Source organism: Oryzias latipes, chromosome 3, assembly GCF_053564925.1.
Source record: "Oryzias latipes strain Hd-rR chromosome 3, Olatipes_Hd-rR_3.1".
NCBI classification, from domain to species: Eukaryota; Metazoa; Chordata; class Actinopteri; order Beloniformes; family Adrianichthyidae; genus Oryzias; species Oryzias latipes.
The window spans coordinates 32,141,683-32,167,360 of NC_136239.1; the positions used below are offsets into that span (position 1 = coordinate 32,141,683).

The 25,678-nt window shown below is 38.3% G+C and overlaps 2 protein-coding genes and 1 long non-coding RNA gene across 3 annotated transcripts in view; 1 reads left to right on the top strand and 2 right to left on the bottom strand.

Moving 5' to 3' along the window:
- Window positions 1-848: 848 nt before the first annotated feature.
- LOC144991010 (uncharacterized) lies at window positions 849-1,402 on the bottom strand. Its single transcript, XR_013654914.1, has 2 exons — window positions 1,127-1,402; window positions 849-1,046 (listed from the first exon to the last, which is right to left on the bottom strand). It is a non-coding gene; the product is annotated as an uncharacterized LOC144991010 (long non-coding RNA).
- Window positions 1,403-2,807: 1,405 nt separating this feature from the next.
- Window positions 2,808-5,229, bottom strand: LOC105357793 (calcium homeostasis modulator protein 6). The gene is made up of 2 exons (XM_011493129.4): window positions 3,882-5,229; window positions 2,808-3,805 (listed from the first exon to the last, which is right to left on the bottom strand). Exons 1-2 carry the CDS (start codon window positions 4,344-4,346, stop codon window positions 3,653-3,655), a joined length of 618 nt encoding a protein of 205 aa, XP_011491431.1. The 5' UTR covers window positions 4,347-5,229; the 3' UTR covers window positions 2,808-3,652.
- A 145-nt stretch (window positions 5,230-5,374) lies between these two features.
- The window catches only part of nptnb (neuroplastin b), a 36,016-nt gene continuing 15,712 nt past the window's right edge, over window positions 5,375-25,678 (top strand). The window contains exons 1-2 of the mRNA XM_004067429.5: window positions 5,375-6,052; window positions 21,149-21,496. Coding sequence (XP_004067477.1) covers window positions 5,977-6,052; window positions 21,149-21,496 — 424 coding nt within the window. The 5' untranslated portion in view covers window positions 5,375-5,976. The remainder of the gene's footprint in view (window positions 6,053-21,148; window positions 21,497-25,678) is intronic.

Here is a 25,678-nt window from a genome sequence, read left to right on the forward strand (position 1 = left end):
TCCTCCTACCACTCTGTGGATGTCATAGTGTTTCTGCTAGCAGCTGCTGTGCTTATTTTTTTCTTAGTCGCCAGGATTGAGTCTTTTAAAAGAAAAAAAAAAGATGAGTGATCAGAAGAGCTTAATACTGAGCTTTTTTTTCCCTTTATAACCACTGGCACCCGGCGGGCTCCGTAGCTTTACAAAAAAATTGACTATTTTTTAATATTATAGCAGTTTTTGTGTTTAAAAATAATCTGAGCCTGTCACGTTCTAACCTCTTAGTCTAACTCGGCTCTCTCAGTTTTCTAGTCTTTATCATCTTTCAATGTGTTGTTCAAATTGAAATATTTAAAACAAATACATTTTTTATTTATGCTGAGAATTTTTCATCTACAAAGTGGTTTATCTACATTCTACTCCATAATTTAAATTTTAATTCATTCTTTTCAATTTGCATAGTTTTTTTAAGCTATTATTATTATTATTTACATTGTTTTGTAATTTAATCGTACTTGGGACTTGTAAATAACTTTGTGTTGTAAATGTTTACATGAAAGGTTAATTTATTGACTGATTTTTAACATTGTGGCACATATTATGCAGTTTAATAACTTTAAATTGTTCAATCTGAATAAACAAAAACATTATTTTCCCTCTCATGCTTTAACTTTGTTGTGGAACAGGCATTTTTAGATGCTTTCATTTATGTTTCGACGCATCGTTTTCAGAAAAGTCCCGCTCAAAATGAAGTAGAGAATTCATTCGATTTTTTAAACAGCTAGTGAAGGAAAAAGACCTGTCCGCTTTTGCAGGTTTTCTTCAGCGTGTTCAAAAACATGGTAGGAAGAAATGACCATTAGTCGGGGTTAAGATTCACCAAGTTTATTCCCCGATACAATATTTCTAAGACAGAGAGCGAAGACACAGAACTATAGCGAAGGAGAAAAGCCCCAAAGAGAAGAAGAACGAGCACTTCCTAAAAGTCAGAATCTTATAGTGGAGTTTGTGCGCTGCTGAGTTCTTTATGGTGTTCTTCTTCCTCTGTGCAGCAGCCAATCTTCTACCTGCAACTTGACAATGTCCTTTTTTTGGTGCGTCAGCCGTTCAAATGTGGGTTCCTTTTTTCAGAGAAAGAGGCCTTTACCTTTTGCTGGCTCCAACTGCTTCGAGTCTGCAACGTTTCATTTTTACTCGGTATAGCGAGGCACACTTCTTGCTGAGTGTGTGGGTGCCTGAAGTGTTAAAACCGTGTCTTTTTGTTGACTTCTGCTCGACCTACATCTGCTTTTCTGCCTGTAGCGGAGGCCTCATTTCCTGTCGTTCTAGACAGGCTCGGCTGTGGCTTCCTGTTATTGCTCAGCGCTCAGTGCAGGCTGCATTCTGCAGCACCGAGGTAAAAAGGTCAAACTTAAGGTCAATATTAAGACTGCATGTGAAAGTAAACATTAATACGTCAAATGCAATAAAAGATTAAAACAGTAAGCATACATTTCTTCATTAGTCTCCATTTAAAATGTGGCACACCGTAAGGAACGCGTTATCTTGTCCTAAAAAGGCTTTTGGGGATTTGAACACATCCAATGTCACACAGAAAGAATAGACCAACAAGCCAGGTGTTATAATGGGCTCTAAAGCTGAAATCATTTTGTTCTGTGGGCTGTAATGTTTGTTTCTTGTGTGATTTTTGCGTTGTTGTTTGGACAGCTCAATATTTCCTCAATGTGACACACAACTGCATTTACTTCCACTTTTATTTTAGTCCAGAAATCTGAACTGATTGTTTGATCAATTAAAAAGTTTCTCTTTGAGTCCTGTGATTTTTTTTTCCAGCAGGGATACAGACTGATTTGAACAGCATGAAATTAATTAAGTAATTTTACACGCAAAAAGCATCCTGTTCTCCAAGATTAAAAGCAGAAGCTCATTTCAGAAACTGGGAAAAATTTTACAACCCTCCCCAAAAATAAAAAACCCACACAAAATGGCTTTTTGAGCAGAAACAATAAACCACAAAGGCCCTTAAAAATTAATATACAGGGGTGTAGCGATTCATTTTTACAATTCGATTCCTATCATAATTTGAAGTTGTCTCTATGATTCATATCGATATTGGTTTTATGTGAGCAATCAGATTCGCTGACCTAAAACGGATCCACAACGTCCTCAGCCAAGAATTCAACCGGCGTCACTCAGAATACCTGGGTGCTGAAAAGTGCAGGTGAATTTTTCCAGATTCCTTGTGTTTCTTGCAAGACAATCTAGTGTCAATTAAATTTGTGTACAAACAAATAAATTAACGAGAATGAATATCAAATCCATTCACCTTTTAGTGTCCTGAAAGTTCAGCCCACTGTTCTTTTTCCACATCAAAATAATACTAACAGAACATTATTAGAACATTCTACCACACTGTCTGTTCACATGTCTTTGAAGAATTCCAACTTTCCACACTGGAATGATGGACAGGTTTTACTGCCATTACATGGTAAAATAAAACTACTGTGCCTCCTTCCAAATAATAGTTTCCAATATTGATTAAAATCAATTCATTTCATTTTGTAACAATTTTTTATAGGTCGATTTGACCTACTTGCCTCAGACAGATGGATCTGGTTGGATTATAGGAATATAAATCAATTCACCCATTCAGTCGATACATTGTTACACCCTAAAATCAAGGAGTTAAAAGGGCATACATAACCTATATAACATCTGAGAGGAATGTGGATAAGTGTGATGAAGATGAGATCCTTATAGTAACATCAAAACCAAACCCTAAGAAGAACCATAAAAGAATAGAATAGAATAATAGACAATTGTCAGAGTTTTGCTCAAATAAATAATTTGTTTTATTAGAAAACAATGATTAAAAAATGATTAGTTTAAAAACAATCAGGTTTAAACCTACAGTAGTATATACTTTTTAAAGTTGTTTTCAGATATGAAACATGTCATGTTCTCAGTCCTGCACACATACATCAGATCACTGCTTTAGTTAAAGTACCAGCAGAAAAGGTGAGACACTGCACCATGCAGAAGCTTCATTCTGTGTGCATTTTTCTTTTTTTTTCGGTGAAAACACATCAAACAAAACGCTTTCATCTCAACCATAAACAATATTACTTAACTAATAATAAAGCAATAATAGTAAAATTCATATAGATTTCACAAAAGCACAAATCAAATTAAAACATAAAACAAATTTAAAGTAAAGAAAAATATTCCAAAAAGGAGTCACAGTTTGAAATGTAAATGTGGATGTAAGGTAATAATAAGCTATACCCTCCTTTAAGACTAGCACAATATAAACAGGATTATACACTATTTTCTCGTTTAAAAAAAAAAAAAAAAAAGAACGTTTTAATTTGAAGAGTTCCCCCCATTTTTAACACTGTTTAACAACAAGTGGCTGTAAGCATAATGATATGTAAAACCACACCTTTATACATATAAGTCACAGGATAACCACCAGACATCTGCAGGGTCTGGAGACCAAACAGACAGGTAACCTGCTCAAATTCTCAAGAATAAAAACAACACTTTGCATGGCATTATATGAAAAGAAACACACACACACACACACACACACACATGCAAAATCCAGTCCATTTGTGGTAGCTAGAAGGCTCCAGGGACAGAAGGGCAGGTGTAGTGGGTGGCGTCAGTCCTCTCATGATGTTCTGTTCTGTAGAGAGCTCATTCTGATCCCAGTGAGGTTGGCTACTTCTGCATCCTGCATCTCCACCTGTTGCTGGCAGCTCTCTCTGATGAGGTACACTAGAAGACCCACGCAGATGCAAATGAGGAGGACTATGCCTATAACCTGGATGCAAAGACAGCGGAGGTTTAATGTTTGAACAAAGGACGATCACGACATCACCACAACAGGAGCAACTCACCTGAGAAAAGACAAACAGCTGCTGGGAGCGGACCATGAGCTCCTGAGCGGTGACATCCCCCTCTTTAACTGGCTCGCACCACTTCTGTGGAGCTGCCTTGTCAACAAGCACATATCTGCCCTCCCAGTCTGTCATAGCACACGCAAAGTATTGACCGTCCAGGAACAGCAGGATGAGCCACACGACTGCCGGAACAAAGCTGGAGAGGGAAATGGTCTTTCTGCACCAGACAGCACACCTGCATCCCTGAATGATCAGCATCAAGGTGAAGGCCATGACGGCAGGAATGATGAAGAATGCGGATGAAAAAGCTCCGTTCCACGCAGGTCTGCAAGGACACTCAAACTCCAGCTCCACCAGCTTCTCTAGTCCCATGAGGATGAAGCCAAAAGCCACATTTGACACCAGAGGACTGTTGCTAAGTTCATTTTTCAGCCTGGCAAGCCATTGTTGTCTACTTTCCATACTAGATTGACCAAAGAATGGAGGCAAACACTGTAAAAAACCCAAATGGGGGTCCAGCGTTGTGAACACATTGGCAACAGCTAAGTGATGCGTACTTAACGCATCCAGGGGTAAGTTTTCCCCTCAGGCAAAATGCCACACTTCAACTCTGATTGGGTTCGAACAAAGGAGGGTGTGCCGACTGTGCTGACATTTCTCCAGCTGATTGGCTTGTGTGAGGTTTCAGGTGGGGGTTACATTTCAAATGTGATGTGCTGTGAACAAACTGGAGGGCGGGCTGTAAAGTGGAGGGAACTTTACTCTGCAGCTGAGCAAAGGCGGACACTAACAGCCCAAAGAAAGATTTCATGCGTTTTTATATTCTCCAGAGCTGCAACTTTCTTGTTATTTTAAGGAATTAGACTTTTAAGAGAAACATAAGCTTCTAATTTTTTCAAAAACAATTTTTTATTTAAAAAAGTATTTTGGAAACTGTGTTTTAAACATGAAACAGAAGTCTTCTGTACCTTTTCGTATATTTCTTCAAAGTAAGACTTTGGCAAAAGTGAAAAATGACACATGCTCGGGCTTTACCCAAATGGGCCGCATGAGGGCGCACACGGAGCAGCGCAGATTAAGGGCAGGAGGGGATTATGGGAGGCCATGTTGAACTTTCAAGGGGGGATGTGGCACATGCAGTCTGAGAGCACCCGGGCCACTGATGAGATGACATAATTTATAAATGACCTTAGTGCGCTCAAGAGCATCCGCATCCTGGCAGAGAAAGATGGTAAATTATAAGGAAAGCAAGAAACAGATTAAAAAAATGATGCAGCCTGTAATAATAGGGACAGAACAGGTAGTTTATCGTTGTTTTTCTGTTTTAAAATTACACCACTCCTATTGTGAATTTTTGAAAAGCTGTATAGTTTCATACAGTTTTAATTTTCCATAAATCTGACAGACTAAGGCTGCTCCAAGTGGTAAACTGATACATTTTTAAAATTACAATACCAATTGATGTAATTTCTTGCTAAAATACACACAGACACATATCAAGGGTCGGACGGAGGCTTTATTCTGGTGAGCTGTTGTGCTCATCCTCATCCTCGGCCATGCGCGCACTGGGCAGGCGCGGCTTGTCGTCGCTCCCGTTGGTGTCCTACCAGCATCTGTTCCTCCTTTGGTATTAAAAATAGACCGCTGCTGATAACAGACTTATGTTTCGGCTACATCACTTGCCGGCGGGAGTCATTTGTGCACTACTTTCATTTTAATCACCGAACCGTGACCGTGGGAGCGTAAATGCGCATCCGTGCGCGCATCTCGGAATCTTTTCAATCCCACCGTGGACAATCCCCTTGACATCCAAAGACCCTTCCTCCGCAATCCGACGAGGCTTCTTCGCCACCTATGGCCGCAAATCGGCTTCCATGAGCCGCCGGCCTCCTCCCGAACTGCTTTCCTTTAAGGTTTTAAAATCGAGGAGGCATTTCTACTGGATTTTTTTGTATTTTCTAAACCATCTGCGCGGACTCATTTGAAAGCTATGCTTGGCACATCTCTCTAGATCTTGTGATCAATAGCCTCCGCGGTATCTCCTCCCACATTCGTCCTGCCGAGGAGCTGCGTCTCCCGCGGAGCTCCAGCGATGCAGCCGAACGCAGTGATGCTGGCGGTGGTCCTTCTGGGGAACTTGATGCTGCCTTTCGCCTCGTCCCAGAACGGTAAGGACGCAGATCTGGCGCAATTGTTACTGTTGCTGAAAGTGGCTTGTAGGAGGAGTAAAAGATTGACAAGGCTTTTTTTTAGGGGAATTTTTGCATCTCAACAGAGATAACCCAAGAGTTAGTATCCCTTTATCACTGAAAAGGGTTGGGTTCATGCTTGAAGAATGATCTGGCAGGTGGACAACAGCCAGGCGTTCTTCTTGGGACAAATCTGGACTTTGTGGGTTTTGTAGTAATACGTGCACATTTTCCCAAAATGAAATAGAAGTATGCCATTATTTTCAGTCAAAATAAAACAAAAAATACCTCTGTTTACTTAGAAAGTCGCTCATTCTTCCATATTTTTTGCAAATTAGGCCATTTGTTACCAAAACAAATCAAGGCTGCACATATGCTGGATGTTAAAGATGTGTGCATTTCCAAAGTTCACCATCAGTTGATCATAATAAAAGTGGATAATTTCAGTTTAAGGAAATGTCAGGGCTGGCTGCTGGCTGTCCTCTGATACAGCATGTCCCGACATGAAATTAGTTTAACCAGCCAGGTCAACAGCCTTTCTAATTTTATGCCTTTTCTGAGAGAATTTCTTGCATTTCGAATTCAAAGTTTTTCTTTACCGTTTTTGACAATGCAATTACTGACTTTTTGTAAAGGAGCTGCCCACACGTCAAAACCCACATGTTAACTAAACAGTGTCACTGAGTTAGTCTAATCCTCTTTCACAGGAAAAAAAAAATTAGGAAAAAAAACTTGGAATCTGACAGCTTAATGCCCACTCTGTCCTTTCTGTGTGGGATAAATGGACTCCCACTATGAACGACTTAATGAGATCTGTGTTTTCATGATAGGTTGAGAAAAATTCAAGTGTAGTGCCTCGTGCGGATTTACGTTTCCAGCTGATATAAATGCCTCCTGCCGATTACAGCACTTTTTTGGTCAAACAAAGTATTCTAACATTGCAGAGACAATCACGATGAAACAATCACTTTCCATTAAATCAGAAAGAAATGCTCCATCTCCAGCTGGTGGAGAGACAAACAAACTAACACTTCACAGCAGTTATATAAACAAGTACTTCTTGTAGCTGTTTGCATCTTTGTTGGTAATTTCTCTATAGTGTGCTTTCACATACTGTTTCTTTGCTGTTTTGAAAAATTTAATGTCAAATTGGCTCTGCATTGGTTATAAAGCTCAAGCAAACACTTCTAGTGGTCCTTGGCCAGGATTAATGTCCTGTCCCTGAGGGCCAGTTCTCACAACAGACACACACACATACTCATAAGCCCATTGTGTGGTCACTGAGAAGCAGTCTGGTGCTACCCAGTCACACAATCTGCAACCATTTCATCAACCATTGTCAGTCTGCTAATGTACGCTTCATTAATTGCAGCTCTGAAACGAGGGGTAACAGTGTTTAGGGCTGAGCTTTCTTCCAATCGCATCCAAAAGCCAGAATAACTGCTGCATCCCATCTTATGCAATGCTCGATTTCCCAGAGATATGGCGGGGATGTGGGGACAAAAATAATTATAAGTGCATGAGATTTAATCACTGTCTCCGAAGCCGAGGGAATCTGTGTCATCCCTTCCTCTTGTTCCGGAAAAGTAGGGACACCATAGGTGGCCAGTTGAGCAAGAGATATTTGGAGGACTGTGAATTGCATCCGTTCCATTCTGCAGGGTTTCTATTTTTACCACAGAGATGGAGAAGTGAGAACTGTGGCTTTAAGGTCCTTTTGTGAAAGTGAATCCATTAACTCTTAATAGCCGGCCTCCTTGTGCACAGCTGTGCAGCCCCCCAAGAATCACTGGGTGGTTGTAAACTGTTCAAATTGAGACATAATGTGATGTTAAAAGAAAATAAAGCTTGTTGAGGAGATGGTCAGAGCTGACCTGGACCATTACCTTTGGGACTCACATTACTTCCTCCTGTTAAGCATGTTGCCTTCTGTTTGTTTTTTTTGTCCCTCTCTGCATATATAAGCATGCGTTAAAAAAGTAAATGTGCGATTTTTTATCGCCACAAGCCCCATATCCAGCTATATTTTTATCAAACATGTTTACAGCAAGGTCAACATGAATATATTTGGAGTAAGGCCGATACTCGATTTGACTGCTGTCACAAACAAAACAAACTAAAACAGCTAAAAACTGCAGGTTTGACTGTGTTAACTCATCTCAGTGACCAAGTTAAAGTCCCATTCCGATCATCTTTTGATCAATTTTCAAAGCATTCCCAGTGGACTTTTAATTATAGAGCAGAATACCTGTGTTGTTTTCTTGGACATAGTTTCTGCAGAGCGGCAGAGGTTCATTTGAGATTCGGCTCTGAGTTGTGGGTGGGACCCTTGTTGTGGAGTAAGTCTGGTCCATATCCTATAATCCATCTGTTTACACACTCTCCCATTAGCTTACAGCCCTTCACAACCTCAACCTATCATCAGCTTTGTACTAAAATGGCAAGCAATTTTGGAGCTATCCAGCTGTACAGTTTGGAGCCAGATGCCAGCTCAGAAGAGGAAAACAAAGATGTGCATGGATCTATTTATCTTCAGTGCATTGGCATGGAGCGGAGCAGGGAGCTAGTGGCTTGGTGTTGTAGGCTTCTGCAACACACCTTCAAGCCTTTTCAAACAGTATTTTTTTGTCTGCTCCTGATTCACAATGATTTGAATAAAGAAATATTTAGGAAAGCAATTTTAGACTTGCTCCATCAAAAGAAAATGCCACAAGAAAATGTTAAAAAAAATACCATTTTCGTTGGAGTGGGTCTTTAATGTAAAGACCAAAGAAGAAGTCTCTGTAATTTAATTAATCTTTGTCAGAATCATACATCAGAAAATGTTTAGGTTGTAAAAAAGATCTGCAGAATGAATTAACCTAAATTGAATTAATTACCATTACAGTTTATTTTTTTATTATTTTAATTGAACAGCTTCTTGAAAGTTAATTTTAACAGAACTTAAAACTGGTTCAGTGTGAACATAGACAGAAACCAATATCACAGTGTAAAAAAACAACTCTTTGCTGCCATGTCTAAACCAGTCCCCAAGCCTGGTACAGCAGAACGGCCATTATCATGTTTCAGGCAGGCTCGGACAAAGGTTCATTTGCGAGTCTGGAAAATAAACGTCAGAACTTGAGCCAAACTCTTACACTGAGTCATGCTTGCCCACTGTGAAATCTAATATGGCCTTCTCTGATTAGAAGCAGGATGGAAATCACTGCAGAGATATTTCATACTGATGCAGAAAGAAGGTCTAAACATTGATCGATTTTAATAGAGATTATATTATTTTTTTGGAAGGGAGGGGCTGTTTTTATACGTTTTTTCAGGGTACAACTTTTTAACAGATGACTTTAAATACGTACTATTTCCTTTGCATTTTTAATAGATTGAATGAATTATTGAATTTTGGCCCTTAAAGAATATAGTTACAAAATTTTGTATTTTCCTCTAAAATGATAAAGTTAAATTTAGCATAATGTTAAGGAATAATCGTTATCGCTTCTTCGTTGTGTGATAAATCACACTTTTTAATTTTTCTGTTGTTTCTATAGACTTCTCAGGTAAGAAACATTTCTCAGGCCTCAGCTTCATCTGAAGAACCACACACTGACCTAGAAAAGAGTAATAGAAAGTGTTTGCTGGTGTGATTAAAAGATGGGATTAGACAATTTCTAGCCCACACAGGGGTTATTGGGATTTAAATCTAATTTGCTCTACTCATCTGAGGAACAGGCAAAAATATTACCAGCAAAATAAAGCTGGTGACTTTAATGCCCCTCTCCTCTTAAAAACGGACCTTTTTATACTGTCTTATGCAGTGACATGTTTTGGATTTACCTAAGCCTTGATTAAAAGCAGGAAAAACCTAACTATAGACATGTTAAGGATTTGTGGATGTACGAATTAGTCATTGCAAAACTAATCATTGATTTTTCTAGATCAGGAGTTTGAATAAATTAGATATTTTTCTATTTTTGCTTCAATGAAATTCTGAAAAGACAAACCTAAGCTCTGGTAAAACCATGAGAAAAAATGTTTATCTTGAATTTTTGGGTAAAGAATTACGAGATCTCCATACTCATCAGAAAAAGAAAAACCTTGAGACTCAGAAAAGTCTGTACTTGAATTGTAAATGTCACCACAGCAGATGCAAGGCAGCAACAACAGTTGTCTTCCTCAATAGTATTAATGTGCAAAGAGAAAATAAACTATGGGCAACTATAGGAATGGGATTAAATACATTTTTTTCGTCCGACTGCCTTTCAAGCAACAATCAAACTCCACTTGACATATGATGAAATTTAGAGAATCGTATGTAGCGTTTATGCATTACTGCAAAAATGTCTATTCATGGTAAAGAAGACTGTCATCTTCTTCCATCTTTGTTAATTTTTCTTTATTTTCTTTAATTAAATGTATTACATAATATCCGAAAATAGTTTAAAATAATCCATGTTTTGTATTTTTTTATTGTGTGATTCTGTTATTTTCAATGCTTAAAGTTAACCTATAAATCGAATCAAATCAAATTATGTATGTCAACAGGAGTGCTGTTTAAACTCAACACGTGCCAACCAAGTGAAATGAAAGTAGCAAAGATAACAATTACTACATTACTGGAAAGGTACAACATAGTGGCTGCAATTAGACGGCTGGAGAAACTGATTAACATCCCCCTTTCAACATCAACTACTGTTTAAAGAGCTTTTATTGTTAACCCTTGTGCTATCCTAGGCACTTTAACATTGGGAGTTGGGTCATCTAGACCCACTAGACAGTGCTCTGAACCCTTTTTCTTCAATGATTTGTGATCTTCACTGGTGTCCATGGATTACATGAAATCTTTCCACCTTTATCCACCTTAGTCATGGTAGGAAGAACACGTCAATGTAAGGGTGGGGTCATCTAAGATAGCACAAGGGTTAGAATGAACATCCTGCAGCCGAAAATGTAGAAAATGCAGACATGGCCAAAGCCCATTGTGCTGGTACTAAGTCCGGATAAATGCAGAGAGATGTATCAAGAAGGGCATCCGACGTATAATCTTTGCCAAACCAAAAATGCAAATCAGACCTATGTAAAGCTGATTTGCTGTGGTGACCCCTGAAGGGAAAATCCAAAAGGCTAAGAAGATCCTGCAGCAAACCTAAGAGGTTTATTAGAGGAAAATGAGTTCACAAAAATCTCCATTGTCTTTTGTGGAATTTGTTCAGGTCAAATTCAAATCATCATGATGAAATTATGTGGTTTTATTCAGGTTTTTGTTAATACCGGATGTTTGATGTGTATAATGTGCACATTTCTAGTAACATTCAAGTCTCTGGATAAAGCTGATTTCTTTCACTTTTACTGAACAGGAAACTTAACTCTTTTATTCAGGGTTAAAGATGTAAAAAAGCTGGTGTATGGTTGTTATCGGAAAAAAGAATGTTGATTTCTTTAACCTGCTTTCTCCTTCTGGGTGTCTTAGAAGGGCACAGGTGTTTAACAAAGAAAAGGAGCTGCTGGATGAGACAGGATGCGGGCTAGGTGGAGCCGTACAGACGTGTCCTTATTATATCAGTACATTTTAAATGAAGAAAAGAGGTCCACAGAGAAATCCCCATAAGTCACATCACACCTTTTTTTTTTATTCATGCAGCTTTGTTTTCGTGACCTCTTTTATTGGATGTTTCAGTGAGATGGCACTGTTGTGAGACACACCTTTTCACCCGAAGAGGCAATTTTAAAGACCCATTGTAATGAGTGCTTTTGGGTGTTTTTAACATGTTCTTCTGGCATTTTTCTGATGATGGAGGACATATATAGAGAAAATTAATTTTATCATTGCATTTCTGTGTGTTTCTTTATTCAAATCGCTGTGAATCAAGAGCAGACATTGGACAAAGCTTGTAGGTGTGATGGACAAGTTACTACCATTCTGATGCATCTTTTTGTTCACCAGTAATGTTTGGGATTGTGAGGAGCTGTAAGATAGTGGATGAAGTAGGCGGACTTACTCCATGCCAACAGTCCTGCTCAATACTCAGAGGCGAATTTGTAATGAATTTCCTGCTGTCCTGCAGAAACAATGTCCTAGAAAACAGTACAGGTGTTTTATAGTTGGCTAAAAAATGGCATAATCGTAATAAAATACCACTGGGAACGCTTTTAGAATAGATCAAAAGATAATCGGGACTTTAAGGATGTTTATGAGGTGCTATACATTTCTCCTAGTTTTACGTTCTTGACTAAGTTTGTTTCACTGCATAAAGTTTTTATAAAACCAAGATATCTTTTTTCTAAAGTAAGATGAAAATAGAAATCACATTAGTAATCGGTTCCACAGTTGATGATTTCCAGAAATCAGGTTTTGTGAATGCAACTAGTTCCTAGTTCTAGAAACCTAGTGTGGCCATGTAAACTCCTGAGCTTGCTAAACTAGGTGTTGCTTACTCAGTGCTACAACTAACTGTCACTGAGCCATTGAAGCCAGTGAAAAACATAAGCCATTAAAAATAATGGTTTCCAGAGCACAGCTTTGCAGATACTTCTGCCTGCAGTACCACACAAGCCTGCCTGCTGTGGGCCTGCAGCTTTGGACACCTAATGACACTTGAGCCTTCACATTGACAATAATCAAACTTGTCTGCTCATATGTTACAAAGGGACATGCAAACTGCAGCAAGCACTTTAAGGAGACAAAATGAAGTCGCCTTTCAGCTTTTTTTTTCATTCCTTCTTGCTAGAATCTGGAGTGGTACCTATTTTTGGCTCAACATCTTGTCATGATTTTAATGCATAATGAGAGCTATATTAAGTGGAGTCTATAGTGCTAAACCTTACATTTTATTTCGAAACTTCACTTATTGAATGAGATGCACTTTATTAAAAAAAGCATCTTAGTGCTCTGCAAACACTAAACAGTTATATGTTAATAAACGCGGGGTTTGACTGAGGATGGGTTTAAATCAATGATTTGATTGAATAGACTTAAAAGATGACTATAGTCTGAATTTTATGGAACGTTTTTCTTCATTGTCACTACTTGCCAAAAAAACAGCTAAATTGGTCATTTTAAAAGAAGACTGAACAGTTTGGACGATTTTTAACAATTTTATTAATTCAAGTTCAACAGTTAAGCCCACAATTCTGGCTGCTCAGCAGAAACTATGTCCTAGAAAATGACAGGTTTTTTTTTTGTGGCTAAAAACAGCGTATTCAAAATAGGACCACAGGAACACTTTGAAAATATATCAATTGATGATCAGAGTGGGACTTAAATGGACAAATTCTATTTTATCTAACATATACATGTGGTAAGAATACGACAAAATAATGCTTGAGTTGATATTCTGTTTTCTTTTCTCTGCCATTTGCCCAAACAATAAAATGTGCATACAGTTAAATAGGGGGGCATTTACTCGTCATTGGCAGTAGCAGAGACTTGTGTTGGTCAGGGAGATTTTCTGAAACTACACCACCTTTGGCACTCTTCTAATCTTGTTAACACGGATACTGTTTCCGAGTACGTCTGACCTTATGATCCTTTAGAGTGACAGCAGATCCAACGGACGTCTGTAAGCACCAAGAAACTCAGGATCACATTCTTAGAAATCAATTGTTTGATCAAAGTAAACCACTTCATCAGTGTGAAATGAAGGAGGCTTTTAATTTCCGCTTTTCTTTATAACAGAGTTTCACTTTGTGTTCATCCTCTTAAAGACCCTTTTTGATCATCTTTTGATCTGTTTTAAAAGCTTTCCCAGTGGTCTTCAAATTATGATGCTGTTTTAGCCCAAAATAAAATAAAATAAAAAACTCATTTTCTAGGACGTGGTGTCACCTCTGAGTTGTGGGTGGGGCCATTGGTGCGTAGCAACCCAGCCCCTCTTCCCCTCCTCGTTGCTGAGACCTCAGAGCAGAGGGTTCGATGCCCGCCCAGCGAATTTTCTACATCATAAATAAGCTCTTTTTCAAACTCCCTTTTTTGTCTGCTTCTGATTTACACTTTGATTACAGTAATACTATATATATATATATATATATATATATATATATATATATATATATATATATATATATATATATATATATATATATACTATGCTATAGTTTTAGAGGGAGAAAATCCCTGTAAGATATGAAAAGAAATATATATATATATATATCTCGGAGTGGGTCTTCAAAGGATTGTAAAACGTAAGAAGTTATAAAATATTCACATTCACCACCTTATTCTCACCTTCAAAAACCAGCTGAAGATTGCTTTTCAAATAAGCACCCAGGGTAGAGCTATTTTAGTTGAACCCAAAAAAGATCTCGACAACAACAACATGAAAGCAATTGAACAACATGTATTCAAAAGTAATTAATAAACTCTTTTACTCATGAACCTAACAAAGTACAAAATAAGTTTGTTGCCTTAAAATTTAAAAGGAGCTAATAGATGACTTCATTGTAAAATTACTAAAATGATCTAATCAGGATGTTCATAATTGTTGCGTCGCTCAGGTAAAGCAAAGAGACACTCACGTTAGCAAACACACGCGTGTGTATACGTGCACTCCTTAACCAACGTTGGCCCTAAGGGGGTTCCTACTCTCTGCTTTCTCTGTCTGTGTTGTGGGACTGACGGGTATCCAGGTTGAAGGCAGGGAGCTGACTCACTCTGTGGCTGCACGGTGATGGTGTGTGGCTTGTTGTCAGTCCTCGGGGGAGCTCTCCTCTCTAACCCACACGAGGAGAGGATGTAGTTTGTAATGACTGTGAATTTCATGCAGCTTTGGAGAGAGCTTATCAGAGAAAACTACAGGTTGTTTCGTACAGCTATTGTGCATGTGTCAAAGGGAGCAGAGCTTTCCAAGGAAAGTATGGCACTTTTGATGGGCCCATTGATTTTGTGCTTTAACCATCCACTCATGACTTCTTTCTTTTCTTTGTTCACATGTCATAGTTGTAACCATGTGCACTCTTGTTTCTGTGAAACTAAATTTGAGAAAAAAGATATATCAACTATTCTATAATGGCCCCTTTTGAAAAGGCCAAATGATGAACAAATTTTAATCATGTCTACTTTTTATTTTTACTGATGTGTGAAGGTAAAGCCTATAAAGCCTATAAACAATTTTTAAATGTACTTTTATTTTCCCCCTGCTGTTTGTGACAACACTTTTAGCGTAGCCCCACCCCCTCTAAGTTGTGTTATTTTGTGATTGGTTAACTTCCCTAGGTATTGTGTGATAGCTATCAGTTTTGGCTCATCATTAACAAGCGGGGCCTTTCAAACCTGCTGGAAAAACTGATTTCCACTCTTCCATCTACGGCGCTTGTCTGTTGTGTTGACACAAAAAAATAGAAGGTCCTTAAATCCATCGTAATGTTTACATCACCTCGGTCATGTTTGCCTCTCACGTCTGTCCTTCTGCAACGCAACGTAAGCTTTACGCAGGAGTTCTTTCTATAGTCAGTTGATGCGCATGTCGCATGTACAAGCCAAAGAAATGGGAAACAGGTTTTGGGTTTCAAAATAAAACTTACTATACAACTACTCGACACGGGGGTGGCAGGAAAGGCCACTCCTCAGAGAGCTAGGAGGAAGTGGACGGACCAGACACACAACGGAGACAACGTAAACAAACTGCAAGTTGTGAGACTCCCCACATAAAGCAACAGAGATAGACTGGAGATGGACCAGTGTAAATCCGCCATTAAGGTTTATCTGTAGTTTTAGGTGAAACAATTTTACTGAGGCTCTGATTACTAATCACTATAAAGGTAATTATAACGAACAATAGACAAGAAACTCAATCCCCAATTTCAATGTACACAAAACTGAGTAAACACTGTTAAAAAGACAGATGTGACAAATTCCACATTATTACTCCCAGACAGTCAAAGCATTCCCTGATTAAAAAAGCTTATTTGACACCATTTTTGTGAGGATTGAGCACTTTAGTTTGGTTTTTCAGTTTTGTTCTTGGCATTGGTCATGTTATGGTCAGTAACACCAGGTTTATTAGGTTGCCAATCATTCACAGCTGTCTTGATTTCAGTTAATTTGTTCTCAGTGTATTTAAGTGTTTGGTGTTCAGGTCATCTGTTTTGTTGCTCCCTTGGGTTTGTCATGCCTACAAATTTAGCAAATATTTAAGTTCTTTGTTGCCAGTTTTTTTTGAGAGCTTTACACACTAAATAAAATCACCTTACAGCTATGATTCTATGTAGAAGAAACAAACTGCATCCACTGCTGCCAGGTAAAAAATGTCCTTTGTGATAGAAGAGAGGAACAATCCTTCACAGACTAAAACACACTTCCTGAGCATCATAATAAGCAGTGCAGCAGAAGCACTAGCAAATTTCACCAAGAAATGTTTAGACAACCAACCCTGGGGCGTGCTGTACTGACCCCACAGTGGCCTAGTTGTCCAGCTACAGTCTAAGAATTACTGACATCAGGGGTTCAGAGTATCCTCCGGAAAACGTGTGGCAAATGGAAACAAGGTCATTTTGGGGGTTGAGGGGAAAACAAATGTTGGAAAGTCGTACTGAAATACATCCAACCCTGATTTTGACCATAAGACGGTTTTGATTAATTCTTTAACACTGCTCCCAGATATAAGAAAACTGAAAGAACATAATGGATCTTCCTCAAATATTTTTTTTGATAGTATTTTTTTTTTGCCCCGCTATTGTTTACTAGTATCATACTAAGGCATATACAGTAAGGCTGATTATAATTTCAGAACTATTTTTATAACCAAGATTGCACACTTAAATTAGCAGTGCTCAAAGTGCTAATCCACATATCTGCAGATGTCACTGAAGCATTAAGCACAGCCTTTATGCTGAATACTTTAATCAGCTGCCGAATTGAAGGGTGAGTTGGCCACCAGACACTGAGGATGGTTCGCTTCTGAGAAGTCTATTAGAGTATGCATTTTAGTATCTACCTTATTTGTGGCTTAAATTGCATGAAATGTTAAAATTAGCTCTAGAAAGAACAAAAAAGGGCTCACATTTCTTAAAACCAATCCTTTGTGTGCTTACTAAGAGAAAAACAGCCTTATTTCCAGTCAACACAGCTGTTTATACTTCAGCATCCCTCTCCAAGACAAACTAAGTGCATTTTTGCTCTGTCACTTGGTGACTGAGATCTGTCCAAATGGTGGATTCCCTGTCACGTCTCATTTTCGAGGACCAGCTGGATGCTTAGAGTTTTGTTTTCCCCACCTGTGTAAAGCTCCCTGTTTAAACAACACAGAGATCTCTCTGCTCATCGGCTTGGTGGTGTCTGTAGTTTGCTCAGTGCGTCTTTCTCTAGTCGCCCTGAGCTTGAATTTAAATTAAGTCATCTGCCCTTTTTTTTTAAATCTAATTTGCCATCATCTTGAAGGACAATCCTGAAGTAGCTTTTCCAGTGTGATTATGAGCTCTTAAGCATGGATGACACTAGTGCTAAGTGCCGCACCATTTTTTTTTGTAATCATATTAAACATTCCTAGACTAAGTGGCACGTTGAACTGAAATATTGGTATGACTGTGTGGGCGTAAAGGCTTGGATTTCCCCTCTGGGATTATGTGGCGGACTTGATAGGCCCAGATGTTTCCAGAGAAAGAAACAAATGCTAATTACTGCGCATATCTGCAGGCTTTGCGCATAGAGACACAAGTCCTGAGCCTGTAATATCCTTGGACATGTTTCTTTTTTCTAAATTCACTTATATAATTTACCAATCTTCAAATCTCTTTTAAATAAGTTTAGCTTTTTTAGTTTGTTGGGACAAGCGAGTGAATCACAAACTGGTGTTGAGAACAGGACTAGCATTCATACTGTCATTCAGGCCAAATTATCTCTATTTTTACTCTTTGAATCTCTGCAGGAGTCAGAGTGAAAAGCATTCTATTTATTTTTATTTTCTTTTGCCTCTAAAATTCCAATCAAATAGCCTAAATGACTTCTAACTTGAAGCAACACTGGTATCCTCACAACTGGCAGTTGAGCACCACAGCTTATCTCCTCATTCACACACAAGCTTATCTGTTCGATTGTTTATCTTGCTTTTCAACAGTGTGAGGAGCATCAAAAGAAATGCGGCACTTTAGGTCATATTTAAACACAACCCACAATCCAGTGCTCAATAAAATAGACAGTCTCTTCCCATCTCCTCACAGGCAATTTGAGTTAAGGTTCGGGTCAACTTAAGCCCAAGTGGCTAAAAGCTAAAGCTGCAGAGCTCTCTGAAGACGGCAATTGTGTTTTAGCTGATTTGTTGTTAGTTAAGGTTCGTTAAGCCTGGGAGTGTATTGCTGGGTTAACTAGAACAGAAAAAACGATTTACAAGTTGTGTAGAGATGTGTTGTGGAAATGGTTTTCTTTCAAACGCTCAACTAACTGAAAAGGAAGATGTCCAATTACCGGTACATAGTTTATCGTGAAAGAGCAAAATGCAAATGGCACAGCTTTGAGAAGGACCTCAGCCCAATCTTCTACATTTACCTTAAAAGCTCTATTTTTTTGTTTTAATATTTCAAAGGTTGTTTAGCAAAATGTTGTGAAAGATTCTTTCTCCTCTACATCGCATGTTCAGTGGAAAGAACATCCATCGCCTTTTATGGGCCTCTCTGCCAGGGGTGTCATCATCCCACTTTGCAGCCCCTCCTCCGGTGTTCAGAGTCCCTCATATTTCACACTCACAGATTTTACACGGAGCATTCAGATGCAAGATGGCTGCGGTAATATTTCATAAACCTCTGGGTCCCATGGATGGATAAGGCTTTTATCATTTCATTTTCCAATCAATAGCATGTCTTATTCAAATAAGAGGCTGGCAGGCAGCGAGTTCCACGAAAAATAATTCAATGAAAGAGCTGTGTTCTGGACCCTGTGCTTTCACAGGTTTTCTATTGCAGCTGCAAAGTTAATTTGAAGGCAGAATAATGAAATAAAAGACTCATTCAGTGTGTTGGTTATCTGGTGTGGCTTTAACCATTTAACACAGCTAAATCCACTGGTCATTTGAAAATTAAGCAAAGCCTTGATTAAAGATTAAAGATAATACTTTTAACCTAATTCTGAGAGTTTTTCCCCAAATCTCATGTTGGCACAAGAAAAAAAGGATTCAAGTTATATTTGTGGCAAAAATCCATTTAAAAGTCCCACTCCGATTATCTTTTGATCTATTGTAAAAGGCTTCTAAGCGGTCCTGTAACTATAATTATTCAATTTTTTTCCCAAAATCCAAAAACCTGTGTTGTTTTCTGCAGAGCAGCAGGAGTTCATTAAAAATTCACCTCTGAGTTGTGAGGGGAACTGTTGCAAGGAGAAATCCCGCCCCATCATCCATCTGTTAATACACTCTCCTGCTAGCTTACAGCCCCTTACAACCCCAGACTAACATTATTGGTGCAACAAGAAAATGGCAAGTAATATTGGAGCTACCCAGCCGTACAGTTTTGTGCCAGATTCCAGCTGTAATGAGAAAAAAAGACAGACGTACATGGATCTATTTGTCTGCAAGTGGATGCATCAGAATGGAGCAGATAGGAGCTTGTGGCTTGCCAATTGTGGCTTCTACATCACGCATACAAGCTTTTCAAACACTCTCCTCCTGATTCACAATGATTTGAATAAAGAAATACTTAGAAATGCAATTTTGAGCTTAATGTTCTTGATATATGTCCTCCGTCATGAGTAAAAAGCAACAAGAACATGTTAAAAACACCATAAACACAATTTTCATCAGAGTGGGTCCTGACTGCCGACCTGTCCAAGGTGTACACTCCCTTCGCCCAACAGCCGGGATAGGCTCCGGCAACCCCATGACCCTGAAAGGGATATATCAGGTTAAGAAAATGGATGAACGGACGGGTCTTTAAATAAATAATTTTAGTTGAGAGATTCAGGAAAACCCTTTAACAAAGCAATCTGATGCATTCTTCAGAAGCAGCATGTCTGAAGAGTAAAAGGTTTATGTAACCGTTACAACATCACGTTGACCTAGCTTGATTCAGAGAAGAATAGGTCAAGAAATGTGAATCATTAGCATCTGCAGGCAGCTGCCTTCCTTCAGTTTCTTTTCTGGGAATTGTGAAATGTAAGCTGTGTGAATCAGTGAATTTTCTTCTGGCATGGATGTGGGTGTAAACCTGTTAATTTGCCTGTATCAATTAACCCTGTGACAGACTGGCATCATGTCCACGCTGCGCAGCACCTCTCACCTAACATGTTCTGCTATAAAACCCAGGAATGTGATAACAGCAGGATAAATAGTATGATGCAATGGGTCAATAAAGACTGATATTGCTTGTTGGTTAATGTACATACAGTATGCAGCACATATGATAAAAACTGTCACATTGTAGGATGTTGCTGATGGATTAATTAGACAAGATTGAGAATTTCCCATTGCTTTCAAAGTAAAACACCGTCTTGAAACTCAACATTTTAACTCTGAGAAAACTGCTAAGGATCTTACTATCTTGCTGTTTGGACAAAGTTTGAATCTTTGCAGATGGGTCAATAACACTTGCATGCGCTATGTATCAGGACAAGACGAGGGGTCTACAACCTTTAATGCTAAAAATTTTCTTATTGATCAAAAATGAACCAATGAACCAAAAAAAAAATTAAAAAAATGAACCACTAAGCCCCACTTCACTTTTTATAAAAATGCATTATTATACGTATACATACGCTTATTGATAACATGTAGCATTTAAATATTTGCAGTAATGGAATTATAACAGTTTTATAATTTTCTTTATACAACAATTTCGACTTCTTTTTTTTTTATTTAAATTGTTAGCATTTTTCTTTAAAGCTTAGGAGCCACAATGGATGGATGAAGGAGGCACATGTGGGTCCTCAGCCTCAGGTTGCGGACCCCTGGTCTAGACCATAAACATGCATTTTTCTGTTGTCAGGTTGGACCATTTTACCTAGAAATGAATAAGAGCAGACTTTCTTACTTTATATGTTTTTTAAGGTTACTTTTCGATCATGTCTTTAGCAACCCTTCATCCTTTTCTCCTTTTACTATCTCATGTAAACATGACAACATTGATGTAGAATTCAACTTTTCTTTGTCATCTTCTCCTCCACAGCTGGATTTGTGAAGTCACCGCTGTCTGAGACTAAGCTTACAGGGGACACCTTTGAGCTGTACTGTGAGGTGGTTGGGAAACCCCCTCCAGAGATCCAGTGGTGGTACTCTGAAGTCAACCGAGCTGATTCTTTCAAGCAGCTGTGGGACGGAGCACGCAAGCGGCGGGTAGCCATTAACACTGCCTATGGTACCAATGGGGTCAGTGTTCTCAGCATGACTCGCCTCACACTGGAGGACTCTGGGACCTATGAGTGTCGCGCGAGCAATGACCCCAATCGCAATGACCTCCGACAAAACCCTGCCATTACCTGGATCCGTGCCCAGGCCACCATTACAGTTCTACAAAGTGAGTGGTCTATGTGCTGTAGATGATCAAGCATCCCTCAAAAATCAACACACAACTTAGCAGTCACTGGCAAGGCAAAAAACAATAATAACTATATTTTAGTTTCATTTAAGATAATAAAAGAAACAAATGCTTTAAATTTCTTATGCCAGTGGTTGCAAAAAGTGTGTTTTGATTCTTTTAGTCAAACTTTAGGTTTTTCTCTAGTAAATTCCCAGCCTCCCTGACAATTCCTTCCCCACAAACCCTTGGACTTTCATCAGTCGCCATCTTTGTTTCACACTCCAAACCTTTTTTTTTTTTTTTTTGGTTTTGTTAGTCTGTCTTACTCTTTTCAAGATTTTTATTTTCTTTGTACCATTTTTTCGTGTTCCTCGGTTTTCTTTTTGTAAAATATTCCTCCACCATGGTGTCTGCTGCATTACATTGATCGTTTTATTTACTTCCAAGCCCTGCATGTCAGCTAAAGTAATGCAGTTTTTTATGTTGTCTCACTCCGGGCACAGTGTAAATGGAATTGTAAGAAGACACAAGTAGGGATCTGTTAAGGTGTACCACAGTGATTCCTCCTGTCAAATCTTCCTCTCCAAAAAGTAAACGTTAAAATTTAGGTGTGGTAATCCAATAAAGGACAGAACCACACAGGGGCCTGGAGTGTCTCCTTTTTCTGTTTCTGCGTGTGCACCTTGTTACTTTGTGCCTTCTCACCCACGAATTGTGTTTAATTTTCAACTTTATACTCAAACATTCAAACAAAGTGGGTGTGACTTGGGCTTTTTCCCGTCCGTACATAAGTCGAAGCTCTGGCCGTTAAAGGAACATAAAGTGAGGCTTTGAAAGGTTAAACAAAAATACTTCTGCTTTTTGTTTTTCAATTGAACATATTTCAACCATGGTACATCAAACGTTGTCATTACCAATAAATAAAAGTTCTTTGAATATACATGTATATGTATATTATTTTGTGTATATTAGGAGCTATACACAACAGCCTTTATGTATTCTTTCAAAAACCTGTCAAAAACTGATTTTCTTTGTTTAGTTGCATTTTATTTTTAAATGTATTTTTATGTTTATTAATGCATTAAAACAACTACTAATAATTATATTTTTATAACTATTGTAAATTTACTTATAATTTACTAATAACTATTACTGTTGACTGCTATAACTATAGTAGTTAATTTATGCTAAATAATAAAATAAAATTAAAAACTGCAATTTTAATGTTAAAAATTGATGTGAGGAGCTGATTTATTAAGTCAAGCAAATGTTTGCAGTTGCATTGACTGATATCTAAGAGCTGGAAGCACAACTTTACAAAACATTGTATGTGGATTTTTAAGATGCTGTAAAAAGTATTGCAAACACCAAACCCGTCTGTTTCCAGCAGTTGATATAAGTTTGTTTTGAGTTGCCAAATTCAACTTCAAAGGATATTCAATTTTTTTTTTAAGTTTGTACTCTGTACAAAATGTTAATCTGGAATTCTGATTAATAAGAACAGTTGGAGTTCTGCAAAGAGCTCCTTTAAAGATAATCTCTATAAAAAGAGATTTTCCTTCCATACGGCAACGTGGCAGACAATCTACTTCCTTATCTGTTCTTGTGATCTAAAAAGTACAGATTAATTATCGTTCTGCTAATAGTTTTGTCAAAAGGCTTCTAGTTGAGCTGACTGTACTTTCATATTCAGGTTTGAAAGTTTTTCTTAGGTTTCCTATAAAACAAAACACAAAAAAGACTGAGGGAAATATTTTTCAAAGCCTTTTTGGACAAAACGAAAAGCCTGCATTTAAAATCACCTTTGTATTGTTTCCTATATGTAAGAGAGGTCTTGTTCACATTTAGAATCAATTTAATAGGCGGAGACTACCAAAATTGGTCACACTTTTGTATAGTTGGATTTGCTTTTCATCCTTATGGACCAAACTCAGTAAATACCACACAGTTACAACAGCTAGCCTTGTTGAAATAAGGCAAAACCCCTGAAAGAGTAAAGGCACAAAAAGGAAGAGCAGTTCGTCTTTTAGGAATGACATATTAAGAAGCCTTAATGCTCATGCTCCCTATTTTCACAATTCTTGAGATTTAAGTAGTTTTTTCATGTTAATAATTAATTTACTGTTGCTGAACTGCACTAGACTTAACTTGCAAGTGAATTGGCCCTCCAGTTTTCAAGTGACCCAGGATTGTTTGGTCCATACCTGAGGTTCGATGAGCTTTCGCCTTTGTCAAGTATTTGGAAACAAACTCTGGTGTGAACCAGGCAGAACCGTGCGACGCTGTTTACGATTTGGCGCTGTAAAAGCTGTCTGGAAATTATCCATAATTATCCATACATTCTTGGTTCAGTCATACTTTTTTTGGTACCAACATTTTTCAAATTTAATTACATATAAAAATGTTTACTTAAGTAGGCAGTAGGTAATTTTGTAAAAAATGTTATTTTAAATAAAGACGTCCAAAGTATATTATTAATAGTGCATAATGGGATTTTTGTGAGAAAAAAAAATATTTAGAAAATAGAATAATCTTTATCAATATAACTGTTTAAGATAAGCAAAAATCTTTATTACAAATGATCTGAATCAGAATTTTACCAATACAATGATCGAGTAAAGACAGTTGTTTATCGTTTAGTAATGTTCCAGAGGGATCCGGTGATGTTCTCTTCAACCTTCAGTCACCGTCTTCTCTGTTGTGTCCTACAAACAACCTTCTGGTTAAATAGCAGTTTTTTCCAAATGTTAATTTATGTACCTCATGTTGAGTACGTGCACATGTCTGAGTGATTCTATTAATAGCAGATGTAGCTCTGCTTTGTCAGGAAAAGAGATTTGTAGGAGGTGGGGGAGGGGAGAACTATCCCCTTAGCGTTTCAGCAGCCAGATCCACAGGAAGAGGTTACTGTGAATGCTAAAAGAAGTCAACTGCAAGTCCCGGTAGCCTCTCTCGCCCCTTTGTGCTTCCTGCTTTGCCGGTGGCTTTGCAGCAGCAGTCTGTAGTAGGATTATGATGCTTCTTCTCCCCACTCCTCCCCTCGGGAGCTCCGTTTGAGCCCTGATTGGCCCGCCCTGAATGAGGGGGAGGGGCAATGCCGTAAGGACTTCCTGTTCACAAATCAAAGGCAGAGCAGAGGGCACCTTGCTGTTGGATGACACCCACTGCCTCCATGATCATCTTTGAGAACCAGACCCTAGTATTGCTGTAAAACCAATAGCAAAGGTCTGTTTTGTGTTACATCATCAGCCCGGGGCAGACATTCATTTCAACTTTGTTTAAATCACATCCATTGGAAGAATGTGAGCCTGGTAATCCACCCACAGATCTCCAGCCTTTACTTCCTAGTGGTTCATGCAAACCAAATAATGTGCATAATGTTGAGTGAAGACACAAAAATTCAAAGGACGGAAATCTGGAAATGCATACTGAAGAAGAATCTCTTAAACATGTATAATCAGGAACATTTTTAAACTTGTTTAGATTTGTATTTTGTTTTTTTCATAGAATGAAAGAAAGAAATATTTAAAGCTTTGATACATACGGCTTTTATTTTATGCGGAAAATTACTGTAGTGTATGAGTATAAAATAATTATTCATATTCTATTCTATTATATATGAAGTTTAGTTGTGGGTTTTGCTTTAGCATTTTTAGATTTAGTGTTTGTGACGTAGAAAATATGCTGGGTGGGCAATAAGTTTCCTGCTTTGCTCCATTGTGATGCATCCACTTGCAGACAAATTTCTTTTCTGCCTTAAAAACTATACAACTGGAAAAAGACTGAAAGGTGGTGAACAATAAGCAAAAGCCCCTGCTGTGCACCATCCGGTGGTCATAAAAAGTGCTCTCTGTGGAGTTTCCATAAATGTTCCATTTACATTTATCATTATTGTTGGATTATCCACCAAACCAGTGTTTCTTTTGTGACTTCAGCAGTAAAATCTTTCAACTTATTTTTCTGCCCTCACCTGTAAGAAGGCATTGGAGCTGTCTAGCCAAGGCAATTGAAGAAACATATACTGCTGTTGGGTGGAGTATTCACCGTGGTGCAGGTGTGGCAATCAGCCCGCTGTGACCTGAAGCTGAAAAGAGAAGGGACTGAAATACAGTGACATAGAATCCATCCACAACTAAAGGGGAGTAAATGTCAAAAGGCAGAAAACAAAACTAATAGACG